The sequence below is a fragment of the Trachypithecus francoisi genome, unplaced genomic scaffold (assembly GCF_009764315.1).
Source record: "Trachypithecus francoisi isolate TF-2019V2 unplaced genomic scaffold, Tfra_2.0 Lachesis_group11, whole genome shotgun sequence".
NCBI lineage: Eukaryota > Metazoa > Chordata > Mammalia > Primates > Cercopithecidae > Trachypithecus > Trachypithecus francoisi.
Window position 1 is genome coordinate 106,376,686 of NW_022681456.1, and position 24,967 is coordinate 106,401,652.

The 24,967-nt window shown below is 42.4% G+C and overlaps 1 protein-coding gene, 1 long non-coding RNA gene and 1 pseudogene across 3 annotated transcripts in view; 2 read left to right on the forward strand and 1 right to left on the reverse strand.

Annotated features, from left to right (window-relative positions):
• Positions 1–1,621: 1,621 nt before the first annotated feature.
• On the forward strand, positions 1,622–1,999 carry LOC117091098 (annotated as a pseudogene).
• A 4,738-nt stretch (positions 2,000–6,737) lies between these two features.
• On the reverse strand, positions 6,738–21,830 carry LOC117090387. Of its 2 annotated transcripts, none has more exons than XR_004439987.1 (4): positions 21,692–21,830; positions 10,827–10,945; positions 9,337–9,473; positions 6,738–6,973 (listed from the first exon to the last, which is right to left on the reverse strand). It is a non-coding gene; the product is annotated as an uncharacterized LOC117090387 (long non-coding RNA). The 2 variants fall into 2 exon arrangements; XR_004439988.1 differs by lacking the exon at positions 21,692–21,830 and adding an exon at positions 15,340–15,392.
• The window catches only part of BCAT1 (branched chain amino acid transaminase 1), a 140,138-nt gene continuing 136,474 nt past the window's right edge, over positions 21,304–24,967 (forward strand). Inside the window, exon 1 of the mRNA XM_033222673.1 lies at positions 21,304–22,095. Within this exon, the coding sequence (XP_033078564.1) occupies positions 22,090–22,095 (6 nt within the window). The 5' untranslated portion in view covers positions 21,304–22,089. The remainder of the gene's footprint in view (positions 22,096–24,967) is intronic.

The following is a 24,967-nucleotide window of genomic DNA, read 5'->3' on the forward strand; positions in this document are numbered from 1 at the left end:
ACTGCACTCCAGCCTGGGCGACAGAGCGAGACTCCGTCTCAAAAAAAAAAAAAAGAAAAGAAAAGAAAGAAATGAAACTTGTAATATATTACTCAGGAAGTGCCAAGAAAAAAAAAAATATTCTCATAGAAGGTTTTGCTCAGGAGCATTTTGATATAAGAAGCTGAGTTCAAAGATTACCAAAATCCTTAGACAAAGTAGTATGATAATGCTTTAAAAAACAGCATTGTCTTTCCACAATTTTATCAGTATGGAGTATAATACAAACGTATAATTTTTAAAAATAAGATTGAGTTTGTTTTCTAATGGAGAGACTGGTTAATCTGAGTTTCCTAAACTTATTCTATTTATAGATCAGATAACATTATACCCCACATAATGTTTAAGAATACTGAAAATATAAAATAATACAATCAATGACATTGAATTATAATTTATTTATTTATTTATTTATTTTGAGGCAGGTCTCACTCTGTCACCCAAGATGGAGTGCATTGGCGCAATCTCAGTTCACTGCAGCCTCAACCTGCCTGGGCTGAGCTGACCCTCCCACCTCAGCCTCCCGAGTAGTTGGGACTACAGGTACATGCCACCATGCCCAGCTAATCTTTGTATTTTTAGTAGAGACAAGGTTTTGCTATATTTCTCAGGCTGGTCTTGAACTCCTGAGCTTGAGTGATCCACCTCCCTCAGCCTCCCAAAGTGCTGGGATTACAGGCATGAGCCACTGCGCCTGGCTGAATTATAATTCTGATACGTGTTTTTATATCAGCATTAATTATATTTTGTAATGTGTTAGATTCAGCATAATACCTATAATCTTTAGTTAAATTAAGTCTTTGGACTATAGTAAATTGAATTAATAGATAATCTTTGGATAGCTGGGGAATTTTGAAGTAAGATAAAATATTGAAGCATAAATCACCAAATATAATTTTGGGAACTAATACATACTTTTGCTCTTTATTTTTATGAAATAGGGTGGCTATTACTTTACATTATGTAATTTTGCGTGTGCTCAATGTTACCACTTTAAAAGGCATAAAAAGCACATATCTGATGGTGGGGAGCAGTGGTCATATTAGGCGCACTTAGCAGCTTTGCTGTTGTGCCAAAATGCTTATTTGTGACAAATAGTTCTAAATGACTGGCCACCCCAACCCTGCCCTCACACCTAGTACTTTCTGTAAAAAAGATGGAGTAACAAGACCAGATTAATTCTCTTGCCTTGAATAACTAAAACACCAAAAAGTATGTATTTGAAACAATGGTTTTCAGACATTGAATAACAGGAGAGAGCAGTAATCCCTGAGAGCAGGAAAACAAATGAAGTGAGCCTAATGATTGACCCAGCTTCCTGCCTAGAGTCTCCAGACTACAGCATAGAGAATACACCTGGGTTGTCAATGAGTTGAGGAGACATTGTTGGGAGTATAGGAAGGCCAAGGCAGCCAGGATTTGCAGAACACAGCGCTGAAGAGGAGTGGGGAGAGAGAACTCTGCAAATCTGCAGTGAGTAGATCCCTCCTCCCTTATGTAGGTACTGGTCAGCATACATCTGTGAGGAAACTCCTCAAGAATAGGGTCACCACTGGGGCCGACCGAGCTGAGTGGGTCAGCCATGGACCACAAGCCCCTGCTGCAGGAGCGGCTGCTGGCCTACAAACTGGAGGCCGTCCAGGGCAACTATGCATGCGCCCTGCACAGCTATGGCGTCACCCCTGCCAGCCCCCGCCAAAGCCCTACCCCTACCTCGTCACAGGGGTACCCACCCACCACCCCAGGGTCTACAACATCCACAGCTGGACTGTCACCCAGTACCCTGCCAACTCCATCACGGTCATGGGAAGCTGTCCCGTCTGCAGGGTCAGGGGTGCTGGAGGACTGCTTCACCTTCCTGGGCATCTTCCTGGTCATCATCCTGTTCCCCTCTGGGTTCATCTGCTGTTTTGCCTCGAGGAAGCGAAGATGCCCCAACTGCCGAGAGACCTCAGCTTAAAGGGAACACCACTCCCGGCTTTCCTACACCCAGCTCTCTTTTTCTAATGTAAACTTCGTGTATAATAGTTTCATTTGATTAAGCTTCGGAACTGTTTTGTTGTTGTTGTTGTTGTTGTTTGAGTCAGAGTTTCACTCTTGTCACCCAGGCTGGATTATAATGGCATGATCTCGGCTCACCGCAACCTTTGCCTCCCAAGTTCAAGCCATTCTCCTGCCTCAGCCTCCAGAGTAGCTGGGATTACAGGCACCAATCACCACGTCTGGCTAATTTTTGTATTTTTAGTAGAGATGGGGTTTCACCATGTTGGGCAGACTGGTCTTGAACTCCTGAGCTCAGGTGATCCATCTGCCTTGCCCCCAAAAGTGCTGGGATTACAGATGTAAGCCACCGTGCCCAGCCTCAGGACTGTTTTGTAAAGCAAGATGGGATAGATGTGTCACACGCGAGCCGCAGTTTCCTGGAGCGTGGAGAGGCAGCTCTGCTGCTCCCTCCCAAGGTTAATGACAACTCAATAAAGCACTGCTTTTATTTTTTGCAGTCTTCAATTTGAGAAAGGCGAGAAATAATGTTTTTAATAAATGAGATTCATACCATTAAAAAAAAAAAAAAAAAAAAAAAAAAAAACAAAGGCCAGGTTCAGTGGCTCACAACTGTAATCTCAGCACTTCGGGAGGCTGAGGTGGGTGGATCACAAGGTTAGGAGTTTGAGACCAGCCTGGCCAATATGGTGCAACTCTGTCTTTACTAAAAATACAACATTTAGTCACGTGGTGGCGGGTGCCTGTAGTCCCAGCTACTCAGGAGGCTGAGGCTGGAGAATTGCTTGAACCTGGGAGATGGAGGTTACAGTGAGCTGAGATCACGCCACTGCACTCCAGCCTGGGAAACAGAGCAAGACTCTGTCTCAAAAAACAAATAAACAAACAAACAACAAAAAAACACAGAGCCCAGAATAGTGGACATTCTCACCAATTAGAGTGGGAAAACTTTCTAATACATGGAATTTTGGGTATGGAACTCAGAAGAGTATTTCCTCAGAAGTGGGACAAAATCACTCTTGACTAAAGACTGCTCTGGTCACATCTCATAAAGTTTAAAAGTAATGAAAGATGGCCGGGCACGGTGGCTCAAGCCTGTAATCCCAGCACTTTGGGAGGCCGAGACGGGCGGATCACGAGGTCAGGAGATCGAGACCATCCTGGCTAACACGGTGAAACCCCGTCTCTACTAAAAATACAAAAAACTAGCCGGGCGAGGTGGCAGGCGCCTGTAGTCCTAGCTACTCGGGAGGCTGAGGCAGGAGAATGGCGTAAACCTGGGAGGCGGAGCTTGCAGTGAGCTGAGATCTGGCCACTGCACTCCAGTCCGGGCGACAGAGCGAGACTCCGCCTCAAAAAAAAAAAAAAAAAAAAAAAGTAATGAAAGATAGGCTGGGCCTGGTGATCACACACCTGTAATCCCAACACTTTGGGAGGCTGAGATGCGCAGATCATTTGAGGCCAGAAGTTGGAGACCAGCTTGGCCAACGTGGCAAAACCCCCATCTCTACTAAAAATACAAAAATTAACCAGGCATGGTGGTACATGCCTGTAATCTCAGCTACTTATGTGACTGAGGCACAAGAATTGCTTGAACCTGGGAGGCGGAGGTTGCAGTGAGTTGAAACTGCACCACTGTACTCCAACCTGGGTAACAGAACAAGACTGTTTCAAAAAAAAAGAAAAAGAAAAAGAAAGGAAAGGTAAAACTGGTTCCAACTGACAGTTGTGTCCCAGGACAAGGCACAAGAATATTGAAATGAAAGCAATACAAGAATTCCTATTACTCAACAAGACAAAATTCACAATGTCTGGCATCCAACAAATATCATGTGACATGCAAATAAGCAAAAACAAATGACCCAAAATGAGGAGAATTATCAATAACTGAAAGGAATCCAGAAATGAGATGGAGAATAGAATTCATAAGCAAGTATATGAAAAGTTATAATGAATATTTATATTGCATTATAAATTATATTTTATATGTTCACAAAGGTAGAGGAAACATAAGTATGTTAATATAAAGAAGATATTTAAATGACTCTTTTATCCCTGCAAGTTCTGAGGAAAGAAAAAACGACTCAAATGAAACCATAAGAAATAAAAAAGATAATATTTGAGATAAAATAGAGACTATGTTAACAGTGGATTAGATGCTAAAAAAGAAAAAATGTTAGTAAACTTAAAGAAATAGAAACTATTGAAAATGAGACAAAGAAAAAATAATGGAAAATAAATACAGTAGTAGCTATGGGACAACTTCAAAAGGCCTAATATATATAAAATTATAGTCTCTGAGTTATTCAAGAGAGAAGGGCATTCAACCTCGGAAAGCTGAAAGAAAAACTAAAAAGCAAAATAGACAAAAATTAAGAAAAAATAAAAATATGCCAGGTGTGGTGGCTCACACCTGTAATCCCAGCACTTTGGGAGGCCAAAGCAGGAGGATTGCTTGAGCCCAAGTTTTGGGGGAACCAGCCCCCAGTATTTCAATGTAGGTTCTTTTCTATTTTCCCTAAGTGTTGGCCAGTCTGAGAAATAGAGAGAAAGAGTACAAAGAGAGAAATGTTATCGCTGGGCCTCTGGGGGTGACATCACATATGAGCAGTTTCCGTGATATCCACCTGAGCCGTAAAAACAGCAAGTTTTTATTAGGGATTTTGAAAGGGGAGGGGTATACAAACAGGGAGTAGGTCACAATGATCACATGCTTCAAAGGGCCATAAATATCACAAGGCGAAGGCAAAATTAGAATTACTGATAAGGGTCTGTGTCCTGCTTTGCATGCATTGTCTTGATAAACATTTTAACAGGAAACAGGGTTCAAGAGCAGACAACTGATCTGACTCGGATTCACCAGGCTGGAATTTCCAATCCTAGTAAGCCTGAGGGCACTGCAGAAGACCAGGGTGTATGTCATCCCTTATCTCAACCGCATAAGACAGACACTCCCAGAGCAGCTGTCTATAGACCTGGCCCCGGGAATGCATTCCTTCTTTATCAATTATTAATATTCTTTGCTGGGAAAAGAATTCAGCGCTATTTCTCCTACTTGCACATCCATCTATAGGCTTCCTACAAGAAGAAAAATATGGCTCTATTCTGCCTGACCCCACAGGCAGTCAGACTTTATGGTTGTCTTTCCTTGTTCCCTGAAAATTGCTGTTATTCTGTTCTTTTTCAGGGTGCACTGATTTCATATTGTTCAAACACACATGTTTTACAAAAATTTGTACAGTTAACACAATCATCACAGGGTCCTGAGGTGACATACATCCTTAGCTCACAAAGATGACAGGATTAAGAGATTAAAGTAAGATGGGCATAAGAAATCATAAAAGTATGAATTGTGGGAATAAATGTCCATGAAATCTTCACAATTTATGTTCTTCTACCGCAGCTTCAACCGGTCCCTCCATTTGGGGTCCTTGACTTCCCGCAACACCCAAGAGTTCAAGACCATCTTGGGCCACAGAATAAGGCCCCATCTCTACAAAAAATGAAAACCATTAACCAGGTGTGGTGGCATGAACCTGTAGTCCTAGCTATTTGGGAGGCTTAGGCAGAAGGATTGCTTAAGGCCAGGAGTTCAAGGCTACAGTGAGCTATGATTGTACCACTGCACAAGCCTGGGCAACATGGAAAGACCTTGACTCTATTTATAAAAAGAAAGAAAAAAAGAGAGAGAAAGAAATAAAAAAGAGAAAAAAACTGAAAAAATGTGAAAAAATAATTGCTAAAAACTCCAAATTTCACAAAAACTGTAAACTCATAGATTGAAGAAGCTCAACAAACCCCAAGTGAAAGAAACATGAAGAAAACTATGCCAAGGCTCCTCATAATCAAATTGATTAAAATATGTGACAAAGAGAAGATGTTAAAAATGCAAGAGAAAAAAAGGCATATTACACACAGAGGGATAAACATAAAAATTACAGCAGATTCTCAGTATAAACAATGCAAGCCAGGAGACCACAGAACAATATCTCTAAAGTATTAAAAGAAAAACAGTGCAGGCCCAGTAGCTCGTGCCTCTAACACTTTGGGAGGCTGATACAGGAAGATGGCTTGAGACCAGGAGTTCAATACAAGCCTGGGCAACTTATCAAGACCTCTGTCTCTATAAACACATTAAAAAAAAAAAAATTAACTGGGCATGGTAGCATGTGTCTTGAAATCTATTTTATCTGATGTAAGTATAGCTATTCCTACTCATTTTTGGCTTCTATTTGCAGGGAATATATTTTTCCATCCATTTATTTTTAGTCTATATGTATATTTATAGGTGAAATGTGTTTCTTGTAGGCAACAGATCACTGGGTCTTGTTTTTCAATCCATTCAGCCGTGGTATGTCTTTTGATTGTAGAGTTTATTTCATTTACACGCCTGCCATTTTGTTATTTGTTTTCTGGTTGTTTTGTGGTCTTTCTTTTAGTGAATGTGATTTTCTCTGGTGGTATCTCTTAATTTCTTGCTTTTTAGTTTTTATGTATTGTGAACTCAAAGTGTCTGAGACAGGCCTCAATCAATTTAGAAAGTTTATTTTGCCAAGGTTAAGGATGTGCCCTCAGGAGGCTGTGCTCAAGGTGGTCAGGGTACAGCTCACTTTTACATATTTTAGGGAGACATGAGACATCAATCAATATGTGCAAGATGTACATTGATTTGGTCCAGAAAGGCAGGACAACTCAAAACAGGGCAGGATGGGTGGGAGGGGGGGAGGGAGGGGATAGTTCCATGTAGATAAGGTGTGGTTCCAGGTAGATAAGAGACAAAAGGATGCATTCTTCTGACTCTTTGATCAGTCTTTCACTGAATACACAATTTATATGTTGGGGAACATAGAGGAATAGTCACTTACGCCTTAGTCTGGCTCAATGAATCTGCATTTGTCTTAGGTGAGCAAAGTGATGACTTTCTGTCTGGCACCTGTGAAGATAAGGTATCAATTTACATCACAAGGGTGAAATTCAACAGAATTGTTTTAGGGTAAAGATTTTGAGGCCCAGAAGGAATTTCCTTGTGAGTGAATTGTGATGGAGGTATATAGCTTTTAAAACATCTTTGTAGTTATATTATTTAGGAATAGAATGAGAGGCAGGTTTGCCTGATTTAGTTCCCAACTTGACTTTTCCCTTTAGCTTAGTGATTTTGGGATCCCAAGATTTATTTGCTTTTCACAGTGTCTGTTATATTATCTTTGATTTGACATTACCATAAGGCTTGCAAATAGTACTTATAACCCATTATTTTAAACTGATGACAACTTAATACTGGTTGCATAAACAAACAAGCAAAGAGAAAGCAAATAAAAGCTCTACACTTTAACTTCATTCCTCCACTTTTTAACTTTTTGTTATTTCTGTTTATGTACTATTTTACTGTCTATATCTTGAAAAGTTGTTGTAGTTATTTTTTTTTTTGAATGGCTCATCTTTTAGTCTTTCTACTCGAGATATGAGTACTTTATACAGCACAATTACAGTTTTATAGTGTTCTGTTTTTCTGTGTACTTACTATTACCAGTGAGTTTTGTGCCATCAGATGATTTCTTATTGCTCATTAACATCCTCTTCTTTCAGAGTGAAGAACTCCCTTTAATATTTCTTATAGGACAGGTCTAACATGGATGAAATCCCTCAGCTTGTCTTTGTCTAGGGAATTCTTCATTTCTCCTTCATGTGTGTAGTATTTTTTGCTAGATACACTATTTTTGAATTGAAGTGTGCACGTGTGTGTGTGTGTGTGTGTGTTTTCCACTTTAAATACATCATGCCACTCTCTACTGTCCTGTAAGCTTTTTACTGATAAATCTACTGCTGGATGTGTTGGAGCTTTATTGTATGTTACATGTTTCTTTTCTCTTGCTGCTTTTAGGATCCTTTCTTTATCCTAGACCTTTGGGAGTCTGAATGTCTTGAGGTAGTCTTATTTGGGTTAAATCCGCTTGGTGCTCTTCTTGTACTTGAATACTAATATCTTTATCTAGTTTTGGGAAGTTCTCTGTTACTATTCCTTTGAATATACTTTCTATCCCTTTCCCTTTCTCTACCTCCTCTTTAAGGCCAATACCTCTTAGATTTGCCATTTTGAGGCTATTTTCTAGATCTTTTAGGTGTGCTTCATTCTTTTTATTCTTTTTTCTTTTGTCTCCTGTAACTGTACATTTTCAAATAGCCTGTCTTCAAGCTCACTAATTTTTTCTTTTGCTTGATCAATTCTGCTATTAAGAGATTGTAATTCATTCTTCAGTATATCAATTGCATTTTTCAGCTCCAGAATTTCTGCTTGATTCTTAACTATTTCAATGTCTTTGTTAAATTTATCAGATAGTATTCTGAATTCCTTCTCTGTGCTATCTTGAATTTTGTTGAGTTTCCTCAAAGCAGTGATTTTGAATTCTCTGTCTGAAAGGTCACATATCTCTGTGTCTCCAGAGATATGTGCCTTATTTAATTCATTTGGTGTATTCATGTTTTCCTTGATGGTCTTGATGCTTGTGGATGCTTATTGATATGTAGGCATTCATGAAAGTTAGGTATTTATTTTATTTATCATAGTCTTTGCAGTCTGGGCGTGTTTGTACCTGCCCTTCTTGGGAAAGCTTTCCAGGTATTCAAACAGACATAGGTGTTGTGATCTAAGTTTTCGTTTACTGCAGCCTTATCTTCATTAGGGGGCACCCCAAGCCCAGTAACACTATCACTCTTGCAGACTCAAGAGATACTGCCTTGGTGGTTTTGTATAAGATCTGCAAGAATTATCTGGATGACTAGACGGAGCCCTTATTCTTTTCCCTTATTTTCTTTGAAACAAATGGAGTCTCTCTCTCTGTGCTGAGCTGCCTGGAGCTGGGGGAGAGGTGACATATGCACCCCTGTGGCCACCACTGGGACTGTGCTGGGTCAGACCTGAAGCCAGCACAGCACTGGGTCTCACCCAAGTCCCACAGTAAGCCTGCCTGGTGACAGCCTATGTTTGTTCAAGACCCCAGGGTTCTACAATCAAGAGGTGGTGAAGCCAGCCAGGCTTGTGTCCTGTGTTAACTTGAATTTTGTTCGAGAGTGGCTAGCTCTCCAGATTCCAGGCAGGACTAGAGATGCCATCTGGGAGCCAGGTCCTAGAGTTGGAAACCTAGGAATTTACCTGGTGATCTATTCTACTGTGGCTGAACTGACACCCAAACTGCAAGACAAAGACCTTCTCACTATTTTCTCCCCTTTCTACAAGCAGAGCAGTCTCTCCCCATGACCACCACCACCCCAGGCCCATGGCAAATACTGTCTGGCTACCATCGATGTTCACTCAAGGCCCAAGGGCTCTTCTGTCAGCTTTTGGTGATGTTGGCAGTTCTGATCCTGTCCCTTCAGGGAAGTGGGTTCCCCTCTGGCCAAGGGAAGGTCCAGAAATACTGTCTAAAAGCCAAAATCTGGAATCAGAGACCCCAAGAGTCTAGTTAGTACTCTACCCCACTGTGGCCAAGCTGGTACCTAAGCTATGAGACAAAGCTCCTTTACTCTTCCCTCTCCTTTTCTCAAACAGAAGGAGTCCTTCCCTGTAGCCACCATAGATGGGAATTTGCTGGGTCATATCTGAAGCCAACACATCTCTGAGTCCCACTCAAGGTCCATGGCAAGTATTGCCTGGGTAACACTACTGATTATTTGGGCCCAAGAGTTCTCTTTTTGTTTTCTAAGACAGAGTCTTGCTCTGTCACCCAGGCTGGAGTGCAATGGCATGATCTCGGCTCACTGCAACCTCCACCTCCTGGGTTCAAGTGATTATCCTGCCTCGGCCTCCCGAGTAGCTGGGATTACAGGCATGTGCCACCATGCCCAGCTAATTTTTTGTATTTTTAGTAGAGATGAGGTTTCACCATGTTGGTCAGGCTGGTCTCGAACTCCTGACCTCGTGATCCACCCACCTTGACCTTCCAAAGTGCTGAGATTACAGGCATGAGCCACTGCACCCAGCCTGGCCCAAGGGTTCTTTAGTCAACAGGTGTTGAATTCTGCTAGGACTGGGCCCTTCCCTTTGAAGTAGTGAGTTCCTGTCTGGCCCACAGTGTGCTTAAAATGTCATCTGGGAGCTAGAGCCTGGAATGGGGCCATCAAGACTCTGCCTATCCTATTGTAGTGCCCAATCCTACTGCAGCTGAGCTGGTATCCAAGTTGCAAGACAAAGGCCTCTGTACTCTTCCCTCTCCTCTCCTCAAGCCTGAAGGAAGGAGTCTCTCCCAGAGCTGCAAGCTGTGCCGCCTGGGGTTAGGGGAGTGGTGGCACAAGCACTTGCTTGGCTGCCCTGGCTGGTTTCTCACTAGGTCACATGCTCCTTAAGTCCACTAGCTCTGAGCCCAGCATAGCACCAGGACTTGCCCAGGAATTGCAGTCCTTGTGGCCTAGACTGTCTTTTACATTTATTTAGGACCCCAGAACACTTTCACTCATTGTGGTGAGGCTTGCTAGAACTCAGGTTCCAACCCCTGGGGTGGGTGATTCATCTTTGGCTAAGGCTGATCTAAATGCTCCCTCTGTTGGTGCTGGCTGAGTTTTGCCCGGTGTTGTTTTCTGCTGACAGGGCAGCACTGAGTTCCAATGCAAAGTCCCACAATCTCTATGTTTTTCCTCCCCTTAGCATATAGATTCTCTCTCCACGCCATATGGCCTCTGCCAAGGGATGAGGAAACGGTAGTGTTGGCAATTCAAGACTGTCTTTCTTTCTTACCCTCTTCTGTGCCTCTTTCAGTGATGTGAAGTTAAAACCAAGTACTGTGATTTCTCACCTGATTTTTGGTTCTTATGAAGGTGCTTTTTTGTGTGGACAGTTGTTCAATTTGGTGTTCCAGTGGGCAGGACAATCAGTGGAGGCTTCTATTGAGCCATCTTGCTCTGCCTCTTCTTCCTGAAGGATAACATTTTAATGAAAAATTTAGAGATATAGTAATTCTGGGAGATGAAAAGATCTAGTTCAGTTGTGTTAAACTTTGGTATGCACAACAATATCTCAGTGTCTCAGGTGGTTACTAAAATGCAGATGTTTGTGTTTTACCCCTATACCTCACTCCCTAGTAATTATGAATCAGTAGATCTTGGTTGGGACCTGGGGAAGAGCATCTTTAGCAGAAGTCAAGTGTATAACTATGGAAAGGAATTGTTTATGTAGAGTAGAAATAAAGATCATCCAGATTCTAGGTGCTGGTCCTCACTTGAAGACCTAAGATAATGGCAAGGTTCTGGATAGACAGGAAACTTGTGAACCAAATAAGGAAACCTTCATCTTTTTCAAACAGAAAACCTAAGTAGGTAATAAATAATAGTATGGAGAGGACATAAAAGAGAGTGACTTGAACCTATTTCAGTATGCTCTAAGCATTATCTTTAGAGCCATCAGTAAATTTGATTTGGGTAAAGGGAAGAGTATTTGGGCAATGGTGATCGAGTGAAAAGTGCTTTATTTTATAGGAAAAAAACTCAGAATAATTTTTAAAAATTATGATCAAAGATGATAATAATAGCTAATATTTATTGAACATTTACTATGTGCAAGGCACTATTTTGATTACTTCATGCATATTAAGTCTTAATACTCATGAAAACCATGGGGTTTATTTTCCCCATTTTACAGGTAAGAAAGATAAGGGTAAGATAGGTTAATACGTCAAAATGTTGGAGAGGATATTAGTTAGGTAGCTAATGTCTGGGCCGGGTGCAGTGGCTCATGCCTGTAATCCCAACACTTTGGGAGGTCAAGGCGGGTGGATTGCCTGAGGTCAGGAGTACAAGATCAGCTTGGCTAACATGGTGAAACCCCGTCTCTACTAAAAATACAAAAATTAGCCGGGCATGGTGGTCGGCATCTGTAATCCCAGCTACTTTGGAGGCTGAGGCAGGAGAATTGCTTGAACCCAGGAGGTAGAGGTTGCAGTGAGCCAAGATGGCACCACTGCACTCCAGCCTGGGCAACAGAACAAGACTTCGTCTAAAATAAACAAACAAACAAACAAATAAATAAATAGCTAATGTCCAAAGGAGAGGTGACAGAAGTTTGAAATAAGACGTTCGAATGAGTGTGAAGAGTGAAAGACAAATTTAAGAAATCATAAAGGAAAATGTTTATAATAATAAAGGGACATCATAAATAATCAGATTGGAAAAGTTCAGGAAAGGTAGAATCTGATGCTGACTGACTGTTGTTTGGGATACTGGTGTAATAGTGTTGTTATTAAGAAAGATCGAAGGTTGGGCCTGGTGGCTCATGCCTGTAATCCCAGCACTTTGGGAGGCTGAGGCTGGCAGATCACCTGAGGTCAGGAGTTCAAGACCAGCCTGGTGAAACCTCATCTCTACAAAAAAATACAAAAACCAGCTGGGCATGGTGGCATGTGCCTGTAATCCTAGCTATTAGGGATGCTGAGGTAGGAGAATTGCCTGAATCCAGGAGGTGGACGTTGCAGTGAGCTGAGATTGCACCACTGCACTCCAGCTTGGGCAACACAGCAAGGCTCCATCTCAAAAAAAAAAAAAAAAAAAAAGAAAATTCAGGAAGTCTACCAAGCATGCAACACGTAGTAGCAAGACACACACACACACACATACAAACACACATGCACACACACAGAGAAGGATTTAAGAGTAAATATAAGTTAATTATATATACGATAATAGTCTGCTGAGTTACACATGGCTTTGGGTCAGACATGTGGAAACGTACATGAGTCAGAATTATGAGTAGAGCACTCTTGAGGCAGGTGACACTGGAGTATGTGTGTTATTGAAGCCAAGAAATGCTTCTGGTGATAGTAATAAAATATTCAACCAGAAGTGGCAAAGCAGTAAAGATTAATTATGTCATATAACAAAACTTTTGAAGGTAGGCAACTCCAGGTTTGGCAAGGTGGCTCAGTGATGTCCGCAACAGCCCAGTCTCTTTCTTTTTTCTTTGCCATCCTCAATATTTGGTTTTTGATCTTGGGCTTATCACTCATGGTTGCAGAATGGTTGTTGGCAGCACTCTGAAACATGCATCTATACACAACATTTAAAACAAGAAGAGAAGAGGGTGAGAAACAAAGAATAGAATTGTGATTGCCAGGGCTGGGGGAAGGGGAAAACACTGCTAATCAATGGCAACAGGTGTAAAATTTCTATTATGCAAGATGAGTACGTTCTAGAGATCTGCTGTACATCATTGTACCTATAAATAACAATACTGAATTGTACACTTAAAAATCTGTCAAGAGAGGCCAGGCATGGTGGTTCACACCTATAATCCCAGCATTTAGTGAGCATGAGGTGAGAGGGTCACTTGAGCCCAGGAGTTCAAGACCAGCCTGGGCAACAAAGTAAGACCCTATCTCCACAAAAAATACAAAAGATAGCTGAGTGTGGGGGTGCACGCCTTTAGTCCTAGCTACTTGGAAGGCTGGGGCTGAAGGATAACTTGATCCCAGGAGTTCAAGGCTGCAGTGAGCCATGCCACACCACTGCACTCCACCCTGGGTGACAGAGCAAGACCCTGTCTAAATAAAAAAAAAAAAACCTCGGGCACGGTAGCTCACGCCTGTAATCCCAACACTTTGGGAGGCTGAGGCAGTTGGATCACCTGAGGTCGGGAGGTCAAGACCAGCCTGGCCAACATGGAGAAACCCTGTCTCTACTAAAAAATACAAAATTAGCTGGGAATGGTGCCACATGCCTGTAATCCCAGCTATTCAGGAGGCTGAGGCAGGAGAATCATTTGAACCCAGGAGGTGGAGGTTGCGGTGAGCTGAGATCGTGCCACTGCACCCCGGCCTGGGCAAAAAGAGCAAAACTCCGTCCCAAAAGAAAAAAGAAAAGAAAAAAATCTGTTAAGAGGATAGAGCTGTTAAGCATATTTATTATAATAAAATTAAGAAGAAAGCAGAAAGAGGAAAAAGAAGAGAAAGGGAGGAGGAGGTAGAGGTGGAGAAGAAGAGGGAGTAGGGGAGGAAAGGAAGAAGGGAAAGAAGGAGGCATCAGTAAGCTCTCCTTGCCTGATTTTTCCTAATCAAAAGGGAAATCCTTAAAAGTTCCTCTGGTGACTTTCCCTTAAGTCTCATTGATCCGAACTTGATTACTTGATCTTCTCTAGCTCAAGACAGTATGGGAAAGTAAATATATTGCCAAGTACAATGAGATTGTCATCACTGCCTTAGGTTAAATATTCATCCCCCAGGACTAGGCATATTCTGTATCCTTACCCTAGAGAAAAGAACCAGGGCTCTATTAGAAGAAAAAAGAAAAACAATGGATTTTTGTTATTTTTATTTTTATTGTTTGAGACAGGGTCTCTCTGTGTCACCCGGGCTAGAGTGCAGTGGTACAATCACAGCTCACTCAACCTCCCAGGCTCAAGTGCTTCTCACACTTCAGCCCCCTGAATAGCTGGGACTATAGGCATGCATCACCATGCCTGGCTAATTTTGGTATTTTTTGTAGAGATGGGGTTTCACCATGTTGGCCAGGCTGGTCTCAAACTCCCGGGCTCAAGCCATCCACCTGCTCTGGAACCCCAAAGTGCTGGGATTATAGGTGTGAGCCACCACGTCTGGGAAAAATGACCTGTTGCTAGATAAGTAAGAGTATTAGCCAAGGAGTAGATGGATTTCCCTATGGAGAGCATTTAAAATGAATTGGAAAAAAAAATTGCCAGCACGGTGGCTCACACCTGTAATCCCAGCACTTTGGGAGGCAAAGGTAAATGGATCACCTAAGGTCAGGAGGTCGAGAAGAGCCTGGCCAACATGGCAAAACCCCATCTCTACTAAAAATACAAAAATTAGCTGGGCATGGTGGCAGGCACCTGTAATGCCAGCTCCTCGGGGTGGGGGGGCTGGGGGGGCGCCAGAGGGGCGAGGCAGGAGAATCGCTTGAACCTGGGAGGTGGGGTTTGCAGTGAGCCGAGATCACGCCGTCGCACTTCAGCCTGGGGGACAAGAGTGAGACTTCGTCTAAAAAAAAGAAAAGAAAAAGAAAAATTAAGGACATGAGATGAAACCCTAAGAGAGAACACTATCTGAAGAGATGTTAAGAGATAAAAGAGATTGTGAGGGATTGAGAAGGCAGACTCTGAGAGGTAGTCAGTAGGCTAACACCATGGTCATGACAAAGAAAATGGTTCTGTGTTTTCACAGAATGTATCCCAGAGAAGAGTAACTAAGACTTACACACCAGTAATTATAGAAACAGTACTGTATTAGTCTGTTTTCATGCTGCTAAGAAAGACATACCCAAGACTGGGTAATTTTATAAGGAAAAGAGGTTTAATGGACTCACAGTTCCACATGGCTGGGGAGGCCTCATAATAATGGCAGAAGACAAGGAGGAGCAAGTCATATCTCAACATGGATGGCAGCAGGCAGAGAGTGAGAAACAAGCGAAGGGGATTTTTCCTTATCAAACCATCAGATCTCATGAGACTTACTACCATGAGAACAGTATGGGCGAAACCACTCCCATGATTCAATCACCTCCCACTGGGCCCCTCCCATAACATGTGGGAATTATGGGAGCTACAACTCAAGATGAGACTTGAGTGGAGATGCAGCCAAACCATATCAAGTACAAAAGTTGGTGTGGGTCTATAAGCAGGGTTTCTCAACTTTGGCACTATTGACATTTAGGACCAGATAATTTTTTTTTTTTTCATGTGAGACGGAGTCTCTGTCATCCAGGCTGGAGTGCAATGGCATTATCTTGGCTCACTGCAACCTCCACCTCCTGGGTTCAAGCAATTCTCCTGCCTCAGCCTCCAAAGTAGCTGGGATTACAGGTGCCTGCCACCACGCCCAGCTAATTTTTGTATTTTTAGTAGGGACGGGGTTTCACCATGTTGGTCAGGCTGATCTTGAACTCCTGACCTCAGGTGATCCTCCCGCCTCGGCTTCCCAAAATGTTGGGATTGCAGGTGTGAGCCACCGTGCCTGGCCCAGATAATTCTTTATTGTGGGATCCTGTTCTGTGCATCGTAGGATGCCTGGCAGCTTCCCTGGCCTCTACCCGTTAGGTGCCAGTAGCAAATATCCCCTCCTCCCCTAGGTATTATAATAAAAATGCCTTCAGACATTGCCAAATCTCCCCAGGGGGACAAAATCACTCCTAATTGGGAATAACTCGTTTATAACAAGGATGCTTCTGGAAAGGCTACAAATGGGGCAAGAGTAATTAAAACGGATCTTGAAGACTGGATATCATTTAAGCAAGCAAAGTCAGAGGAAAAGAAATTCCAAGGAGCATTTGTGCAGAAGCAATGATGGAAAATTTCAGGTGTGCTTAGGCACACAACATGTACTCATGTCAGACTCTCACCACAGCATCTGAGTGCAAGTTGCATGATTTTGAATAGGAGAAAAAAATCTAATCAGAACGGAGGACTAGGGAGATTACTAGCCATCTGTGTGTTGGGTGGATTGGGGCAGGGAGAGATTAAAGGCAGGGATAACAGTAATCCAGGGGGAAGGTACAATGAATGACCAAACTAGGGCAGTGACAGTGGTAACTGAGGGGGATGACTGTGAGAGATTTTTGTGTAGATAGAATTGGGATGGCTTAATGATTACTGGATGGGGGAGGCTCCATATCTTTCTCTCTTGCTTTAAGTACTATCTATAAAGATAGGAACTATATGAAAGTTTGGAGGCTGGATAATTGGAAACACATTAATGACATCAGCAGAGAGAGGGAAGCAGGTTAAAGAGGGAAGATTATGTGCTTGGATTCAGATTAATGGGGCTTGTTAGAATAGAGATGAACGAGAGATCTAGTATAGTTTTAGAAGTTATCAGACTAGAGGTCATAGTAGAGACACTAGAGAACAGAGTATAAAGAGGAGATTCAAGATCAGATATAGGTGGGATGAACACCTTGCATATATTTACAGGGCATGAGGTGATCATAAATAAGGTATAAGTACCTGCTAGAGAGGCTGGAGATTCAGAATCATATCATGGAAGGGAGGAGTTTCAAGGATAAGGAGGGCAGCTTTGTGGGCCAGAGTGGGAAGTACCCTGAGAGGTTCTAGAGAACTAGCAGAAAGAAGACTTTTACAATATCCTTTCAAGATAGATAGGAATTAATTTATTTTTTTATTTTTATTTTTATTTTTTTGAGAGGGAGTCTCGCTCTGTCGCCCAGGCTGGAGTGTAGTGGCACAATCTCGGCTCACCGCAAGCTCTGCCTCCTGGGTTCATGCCATCCTCCTGCCTCAGCCTCCCGAGTAGCTGGGACTACAGGCGCCCACCACCACGCCCGGCTAATTTTTTTGTATTTTTAGTAGAGACGGGGTTTCACCATGTTCCTCAGGATAGTCTCGATCTCCTGACCTCGTGATCTGCCTGCCTCGGCCTCCCAAAGTGCTGGGATTACAGGCATAAGCCACTGTGCCCAGTCTGGTGAGTCTAATTTTATGTGGGGATTAGGTACTAGAGTGTGTACAACAAGGCTAAAAACAAATCCAATGAGTCAAAATTGTCATGGGAAATCTCCCAAAAAGTATAGTATAAATGATTTTCTAGTATTGAATTTGGTGTGTGTGTGTGTGTGTCTCTGTGTGTGTACACATGTATGTAATGGGCAATGAATGCAAGTATTATAGGAAATATAAAAACGATACAATTTTGAAGTATTTTTTATTATGAGAAATAGAGAAAGAGAATGACATTGTTTTCTGAGTGTGCAGAGTAGAATTTTAGAGTAGATTTTCCTCTTTAAGACAGAGTATCATTGCCTTATGTAAACTCTCCTATTCAAATTCCAGGAACTGTTAATAACTCAAGGCAGAATATTTGTGAGTTTCTGCTTTCCTAGAGAAAATTTAGTAAGATACAGGGAAGACATTCTGCAGGTACTTGGCACATATTTTTCATAATGGTGGCAATAAAAGACTTTGTTAATAACAGTGAGAACAAAATGAAGCTGGGCTGTCTGGGGCGCTGAAGTCACCCTCAAAATTAGTGCCTATTAGAAATGTTAGAAATGCTGTCTCTTCTTCAGTAAAAGACACCACCTGTAGATAGGTATATGGTATATATCCAGTTTGGTGAATTCTATTTCCTTAAATATCTTTTACTGTGACTTGTCTGAAGTACAGTGCCACTGGCAGATTAACAACCTTGGTTGATGATGACCCTCATCATTTGGGAAAAGCATGTGTGTTGTATGGGAGAGAAGCTTTGGGAGTTTACAGTTGACAATGAGGGAGAACTGTGGGGCCCTTCTATCAACACTAGAGGGAAATGGGAGGAGAGATGTAGCCACATTGTTTTTATATTCTTTTTTTTTTTTTTTTTGGAGATGATGTCTTGCTCTGTTACCCAAGCTGGAGTGCAGTGAAGTGTGAAGTGATCACAGCTCACTGCAGCCTGGATTTCCTGGGCTCAAGTGATCCTTCCACCTCAGCCTTGGGAGTAGCTTAGACTGCAGGTACATACCACCACAACCAGCTAATTTTTGCATTTTTTATAAAGACTGGGTTTTGCCATGTTGCCCAGGCTGGTCTTGAACTCCTACTTTGACATCCCAAAGTGCTGGGATTACAGGCGTGAATGCCCAGCCCTCATATTCTTCTGTGGATATTAATTCCCTAACTTTCTCACTTCCCTTCAAGTTCTTTCTCTTTCTTTCCTTCTTTCCTTCTTTCCTTCCTTCTTTCTTTCTTTCTTTTCTTTCTCTTTCTCTCTTTCTTTCTTATATATACTACCTTCTCCCTTCCTTTGTTGCTAATATCAAAAGAATCCTTATACAGAGGTGACAGGGACAGGGATGGAGTCAGAGGTGAAATCGTACCTTCAAGCCAAAAACAGCCTGAAGGCTGAAAGACCACACTGCTGGTCCTGGATGAAATCCATGATGCAGAGTGAGAATTTCTGTTCCTGTTTGCCTGCCCCTCTCCTATTCTGAGCCCATAAAAAGCCCCAGGACTCAGCCTCATGGAGGGGACTTTCCTGCCTTTGGGTAGGTGGACCACCCCTGCTTCGTCTCTGCTGAAAGCTGTTTCATCACTCAATAAAACTCCCTGCCTTGCTCACTCCTTGATTGTCAGCACATCTTCATTTTTCTTGGGCATGGGACAAGAACTCAGGAACCGATGTGCAAGGCAGACTTGACTCAGGCGGACAAATTGTGCAGGGCGCCTCCTGTGGCAGGTAGTGTGCCGCAAGTTAGACCTCCCTCATTGCCGGTCAGAGATCCTTGACTGGCAAAGGAACTGAGAAAAATCCTGTGTTGGGTGGGGTCACTGGATCTAGGAGTAATTGCCAGGCTTGCTCTAGAACTTATTAATGCATTTATGTCTATGAGTCCATCATTTTCTATCCCCTTATCACTCTTTCTCAAAACATTTACCACATGATACCTGTTTTTCTGTTTTGTTTTGGTTTGGTTGTTTTTTGAGACTGAGTCTCACTCTATTGCCTAGGCTGGAGTGCAGTGGCACCATCTCAGCTCACAGCATCCTCTGCCTCCCAGGTTCAAGCAATTCTTGTGACTCAGCCTTGAGAGTAGCTGGGATTACAGGCACCCCACCACCACGCCCGGCCAATTTTTAGTAGAGATTGGGTTTCACCATGTTGGCCAGGCTGGTCTTGAACTCCCGACCTCAAGTGATCTGCCTGCCTCAGCCTTCCAAAGTATTCGGATTACAGGTGTGAGCCACCATACCCAACCATAAAGTAACATCTTTATTGAGATATAATTCACATAACATACAATTCACCTATTTAAAGGGTATAATTCAGTGGTTTTTAGTGTGTTCACAGAGTTGTGTAACCATTACCACAATCTAATTTGAGAACATTTTGATCAATTCAAAAAGAAATCCGATGCCCATGAGCATTCACTCTCCATTCCACCCTGTCCCTAGATTGAAAACGACCATGTGTTTTCTGTCTCTGTGGATTTTCCTGTTCTGCACATTTCAGATAAATGGAATCATATAATATGTAGTCATTTGTGAGAGGCTTCTTTCACTTTGCATAGTTTTCAAGTTCATCCATGTCACAGCATGTAATCAGTACTTCATTTCTTTTTATTGTGGAATATAATAATATTCCGTTGTATGGATTATACCATGTTTTATTTACTCATTCCTCAGTGGATAGACATTTTGCTACCGGATTTAAAGCTTACTTTCTGTTTCTCACACTAGTATATAAGCTTCATGAGGGTAAGAACATTTTTGTTGTTTCTCACTCAGTCCCTAGCATTTTGCACATTGCCTGTCTCATGTCAGTGTCAGATTCAAATCTATCTAGCTGTGCTTACGCTGACGGGGGCCAGGAGGGTTCACAAGGACTCAATGGCTGATTAAATGCTTACAGATTAAGAGTTCTCAGGGGCAGAACTTCTGCAAGCATTTTGGCTGTGGTCAGTTACTTTCAGGTTTTCATTACTTTTTGGTTTTCACGGCCGTCTGCAAGTGCCCATAGCCATTATCTCAGCTGCCTCTCTCTTTACTCTCTTGCCAATGGTGCCAGGCCACAGCAGGTGTTATCACCTCAGTCCACAGACATATGCTTATCACTTTGAGGGGTCAAAAATTTCACTGGAGGCTGAATCCCCTTGTCATAAATGGCTCCATTTTGAGACATTTCAGATTATACACCACTATTATATATCAGCCTAGCATGTAGAAATCACTCAGTACATTTGTTGAACACATAATTTAACCATTCATTCACCTGACCAACAGTCATTAAGCACTAACACATTTGTTTTCAACACTCCCTCTCTTCCAAGACGTGCCACTCAGTATGGGAGATAAATATGACAAAGGATCTGCCCTTAAGAATCTCATAATCCACTGAAGTGACAACTGTGCAAACAAATAATTAAAGTAAAATTAAGAAGCTGGGCATGGTGGCTCACATCTGTAATCCCAGCAATTCGGGAGGCTGAGGTGAGGGGATTGCTGAGGCCAGGAGTTCAAGACCAGCTTGGCCAATTTAGTGAGACCCCATCTCTATTAAAAAATAATAAAATAAAATAATTGATTTCGAGAAAGGATATGGACAAAGTGCAGCACATAGACGAAGGGCCCAATTCTGTTTGAGGGCATTAAAGGCAGCTTCCACAGTAAAGTCTTGGGTTGAAATTTACAAAAATAGGAGTTTGCCAGCTTGACAGAGAGGGAGCGGAGGTCAACCAGCAGCACACTTAAGCAGTCATGGAGGCTGACCTAGGAGCTGGACATGGAAAAGTAGCAATCCTGGAGCTTTGTATAGATGTGGGGAGGGAACATACAGGGGACTTTCACATTATAAAGAATTTTATATGCTCAAATTAAAGGATTAAAAATGTTCCCCCATGTACATAATAAATTGGCAAAAACGGTTATATTTGAGGGTGGACTAAGGGACTCCAGGAAAGGGATTGGCAAACCAGGCACATGTTCTTGACTATTGCAAAAGTACATTTAAAGTAGCCGCGGGGGATACATGTATACTTTTGGGCAGGATTGTGCCGTGGTCCTATCAACATGCAGCAAAGTGACTTTGGGGACAGTAGGGAGGTGGGCAGGAGCCAGTGATGAGGGAATGGCAATCACATTTGACCTCTGATCTGTTTCTTTCCTCCTTCTCCTTGACGTCCCCATATAAATGTTACACGGACATTCCCACACTCGGGTACGCACCTACAGAGACTGATTGGGGGTAACCGTGTCACTTGCTTGCAACGCTGGCACCTCCGCTCTGCACCCCAGGAGTGAGGAGTGAGTGAGGCTCGGGGCTGGGCGCTGGCTCCGAATCTTTGGGCTGGGAAGAGACTCCACCATCTGGGGGCGGCCTGGGGGAGTAGCCTCAGTGTCTTCCTGCTGATGCAATCTGCTAGGTCGCGAGTCTCCGCCGCAAGAGGGCCGGTCTGCAATCCCGCCCGCCACGTGTACTCGCCGCCGCCTCGGGCTCTGCCCCAGGTCTTGCCGCAGCCGGAACCGCGCTGTGCAGCCGCAGACCTGGTCCACGCGGTCAGGGGCTGCGACCCTTGGGATCTGCCCTCCGCTCAGCTCCAGCTTCCCTCGTGGCCGACGCAACAATGAAGGTAACTACTTACGATTTTGTCTGTGTTTTACAAAAATGTGTGCATGAATCGAACCGGCGATTTCTCCAAGAAACACAGTTGGTAGGGAGGGGAGGAAGGCGAGACAACCATGGCTTATACCCCCCGCAAACGTCTGCAATATCTTTTTTATCAATCGTAGTTTGCAGGGACAGTGCATTCTGTTCAGATTTCGGTTTAACCTCCGCTCGCAGGATGTGCCTTCTCGAACTTTTTCACATTCGCTTTTGGGAACGGAGGTGAAAGGCTGCTACAGCTCCCTCCCCTGCTTGTGAAGTTTGGAAAGGAAGTGGGGGCTTCTCTCAGTTTCTCCTATGCACAGGAGGTGGGGAAGTTTGGAGAGGAGGTCTGGGGATGTCCCGGGTTGTAAATAGGCTTTCCTGCAGCATGTGTGTGATGCAGGAGGGAGCGGCTGGAAGAGTTGACCCGGGTGGAGAGGGGAGGGAAAACGATGTTTTCGCTGTTAAAAGCAGAAGGCTCGTCTTATTTTGTTTCTTGTGGAAATTAAAGCTTCTAGGAGTTACAAATGATAGACGTCTAAGGGCATTCATTTGTTAAACCAGTGAGCACCCTTATGGCTCTGATCTTGCTAATGAAGGATAATTAGCCCAGCTGCCTATCATTTCTGATGATTTAGGTGTAGGTATGTACATCGCTGAGTGTTTTGTTTTCCTGGTTTCACACACTGGAAAACTGCAATCGCATTTAAAATCCGAAGAACAACTTTTTCTAAGGAAAGTGAAGGATGGGCAGATATTCTTGCCATCTATTATTTTGGAATTGAGATGACCATAATGCAATCTGAACTTCTGGTAGAAATAAAGCCACGTTTCGGAGTTTCGAAGGAGGGAGATGAAGCATGGTTCTCAACTGCTCTTATCTACAACCCATCCCAGACCACAGTTTCACTCAGAAGAAATAATATGTAAATAGTGCCTTTGTTCCAAACAAAAACTTTCACTACAGTTAAACAGTAACCGAGTGGAAACTGTATTTTGTATTCAACAGAGATCATGCAACCTTTCTTCTATAGTTAGAGGTTCTATTTCTGGCTTCCTCATGCTTGTTTCATTTTAGATGAAAAACATACTTTAGTTGATTATAGCTTTAGTAAGTAAAAGGAGAAAACTAAAAGAATGAACAGTCTTGCTTTTCCAGCTTTTTCCTGTCCATGTGGAGTTGTGGCTGATGACGCATTTTTGTAGGTCCAAAAACCCCTGTCCCTTTCACAAGGTACTTTTATAACATGAGAAACTAGATATCTACAAGTAGTCTCTTTTCTGTTCCCTGATATTTCCTAAGATTAAGAAAGAAACGATTGTATTCTAGGTGTGATCGAGGAAGTATGGGAGGTTCCGTTAAGTTAGTTTTATCACAATGTTTCAAACATCTTTCCACTTACCTCTTAAATATGTATTGCTATCATAAGCTTAACTTTTTAAAAAATGTTATTTGCACATGGCATCTTGACTGCCTTTGTCCTCAGCAAATTCTCCAGGCTTAAGTCATGCATGAGCTTATATTTTAAGATGGACACATACAGAATGGGCAACTGGATAAGAAACATAGCATATACACTGAGTAGCATGTGTACAAAAATGATAAGTCTGTATTATGACTTAATAAATTTAGATGGAGATTTAAAAATAATACACATGTGAATGGGATGGAGGCAAGGGAAGTCTGTGTGTGTGTGTGTGTGTGTGTGTGTGTGTGTAGGGAAGACCGGACGCCTAGTGGGGAGAGGGGTTTTACATTCCACAGGATGTGGCCCCTCAGGCTAGGTTCAGAGATATAAAGCTAGTTAAGCTGGCCTAACAAAAGGGTGGTGGTTAGAAAAAGGAAAAAAAGAGGTGGGGGTTGGGGAGGACAAGAATTTAATGCTGGTCAATATTTTTTTCTGATGAGTGTCAATAATGAGTAATTTCATTTGATTTCAGAACTACAGAGAGAAAGGGGGAAAAAGAGCTTTTTCCATTTGTACGCAAGAATTTCTCTTGCTTTTCAGCCCATTAGAACCAGATCTAGTTATCTGAAATGAGTTTAAAACCTTATTATGAAAGGAAGTTGAAAACATTTGATCACAACTAAGGTTTGTACTGTGAACTAAAACCAAGATGTGCTTTCTGACAGTAGTTGTGCAACTCTCTGAAAAAAGAAAAATAGCTCAGAGCGATCTGAGCTTTGTGAAGGCTACCAATTTATCAGGCCCAGAGAGACAGGAGTGTAAGACTGCAGCCACACCCCCGTAGCCATGCACAGGAGCAACTATTTAAAGACATTTTGTTCCTGACTGACTGCCTCACTCATTATGTTTCTGGAATTTGTGATACAAAAAACAATGTTTAGCCTATCAATAGTTTATATAGAGTTTATGTTATTTTAATATAAATTCTTCTCAAACAACTTAGAAATTGCCTCTTTTTGCTTTTAAAAACCCACTAGTAACTGCTGTATATATTTAGGGCAACTTGATTTCGTGTTTCCTTGGTTGCAGTCCTCAAATATGACTTCAATATACTCTCTTATATAAATTTTGTCTCAGTTTTGTCTGTAGGCTGACATTCCAATTGTTTTCATAATTATATATTTTGTTCCTTATTCTCGTTTCTAGAAATAAAGCAAGGGAAGTAAACAGCTGAAAAGCTGATAGTGGTGTTATTAACCTGAGAGAGCTGGGCTTATGAGTAAATTATTTCTGTGCATGAATGAAAGATTGTTTCTAAATGGTAGCTATCTTGAGCCTTTCGACTAGTTACATCTTTTGGGGTTTCAGGTTGCCAGCTTCTTCAAATGGCCTCTTCTCAATTGGTATAGGAAGTTGGAAAATAAACAACTTTCTCTGTTTCCCTTT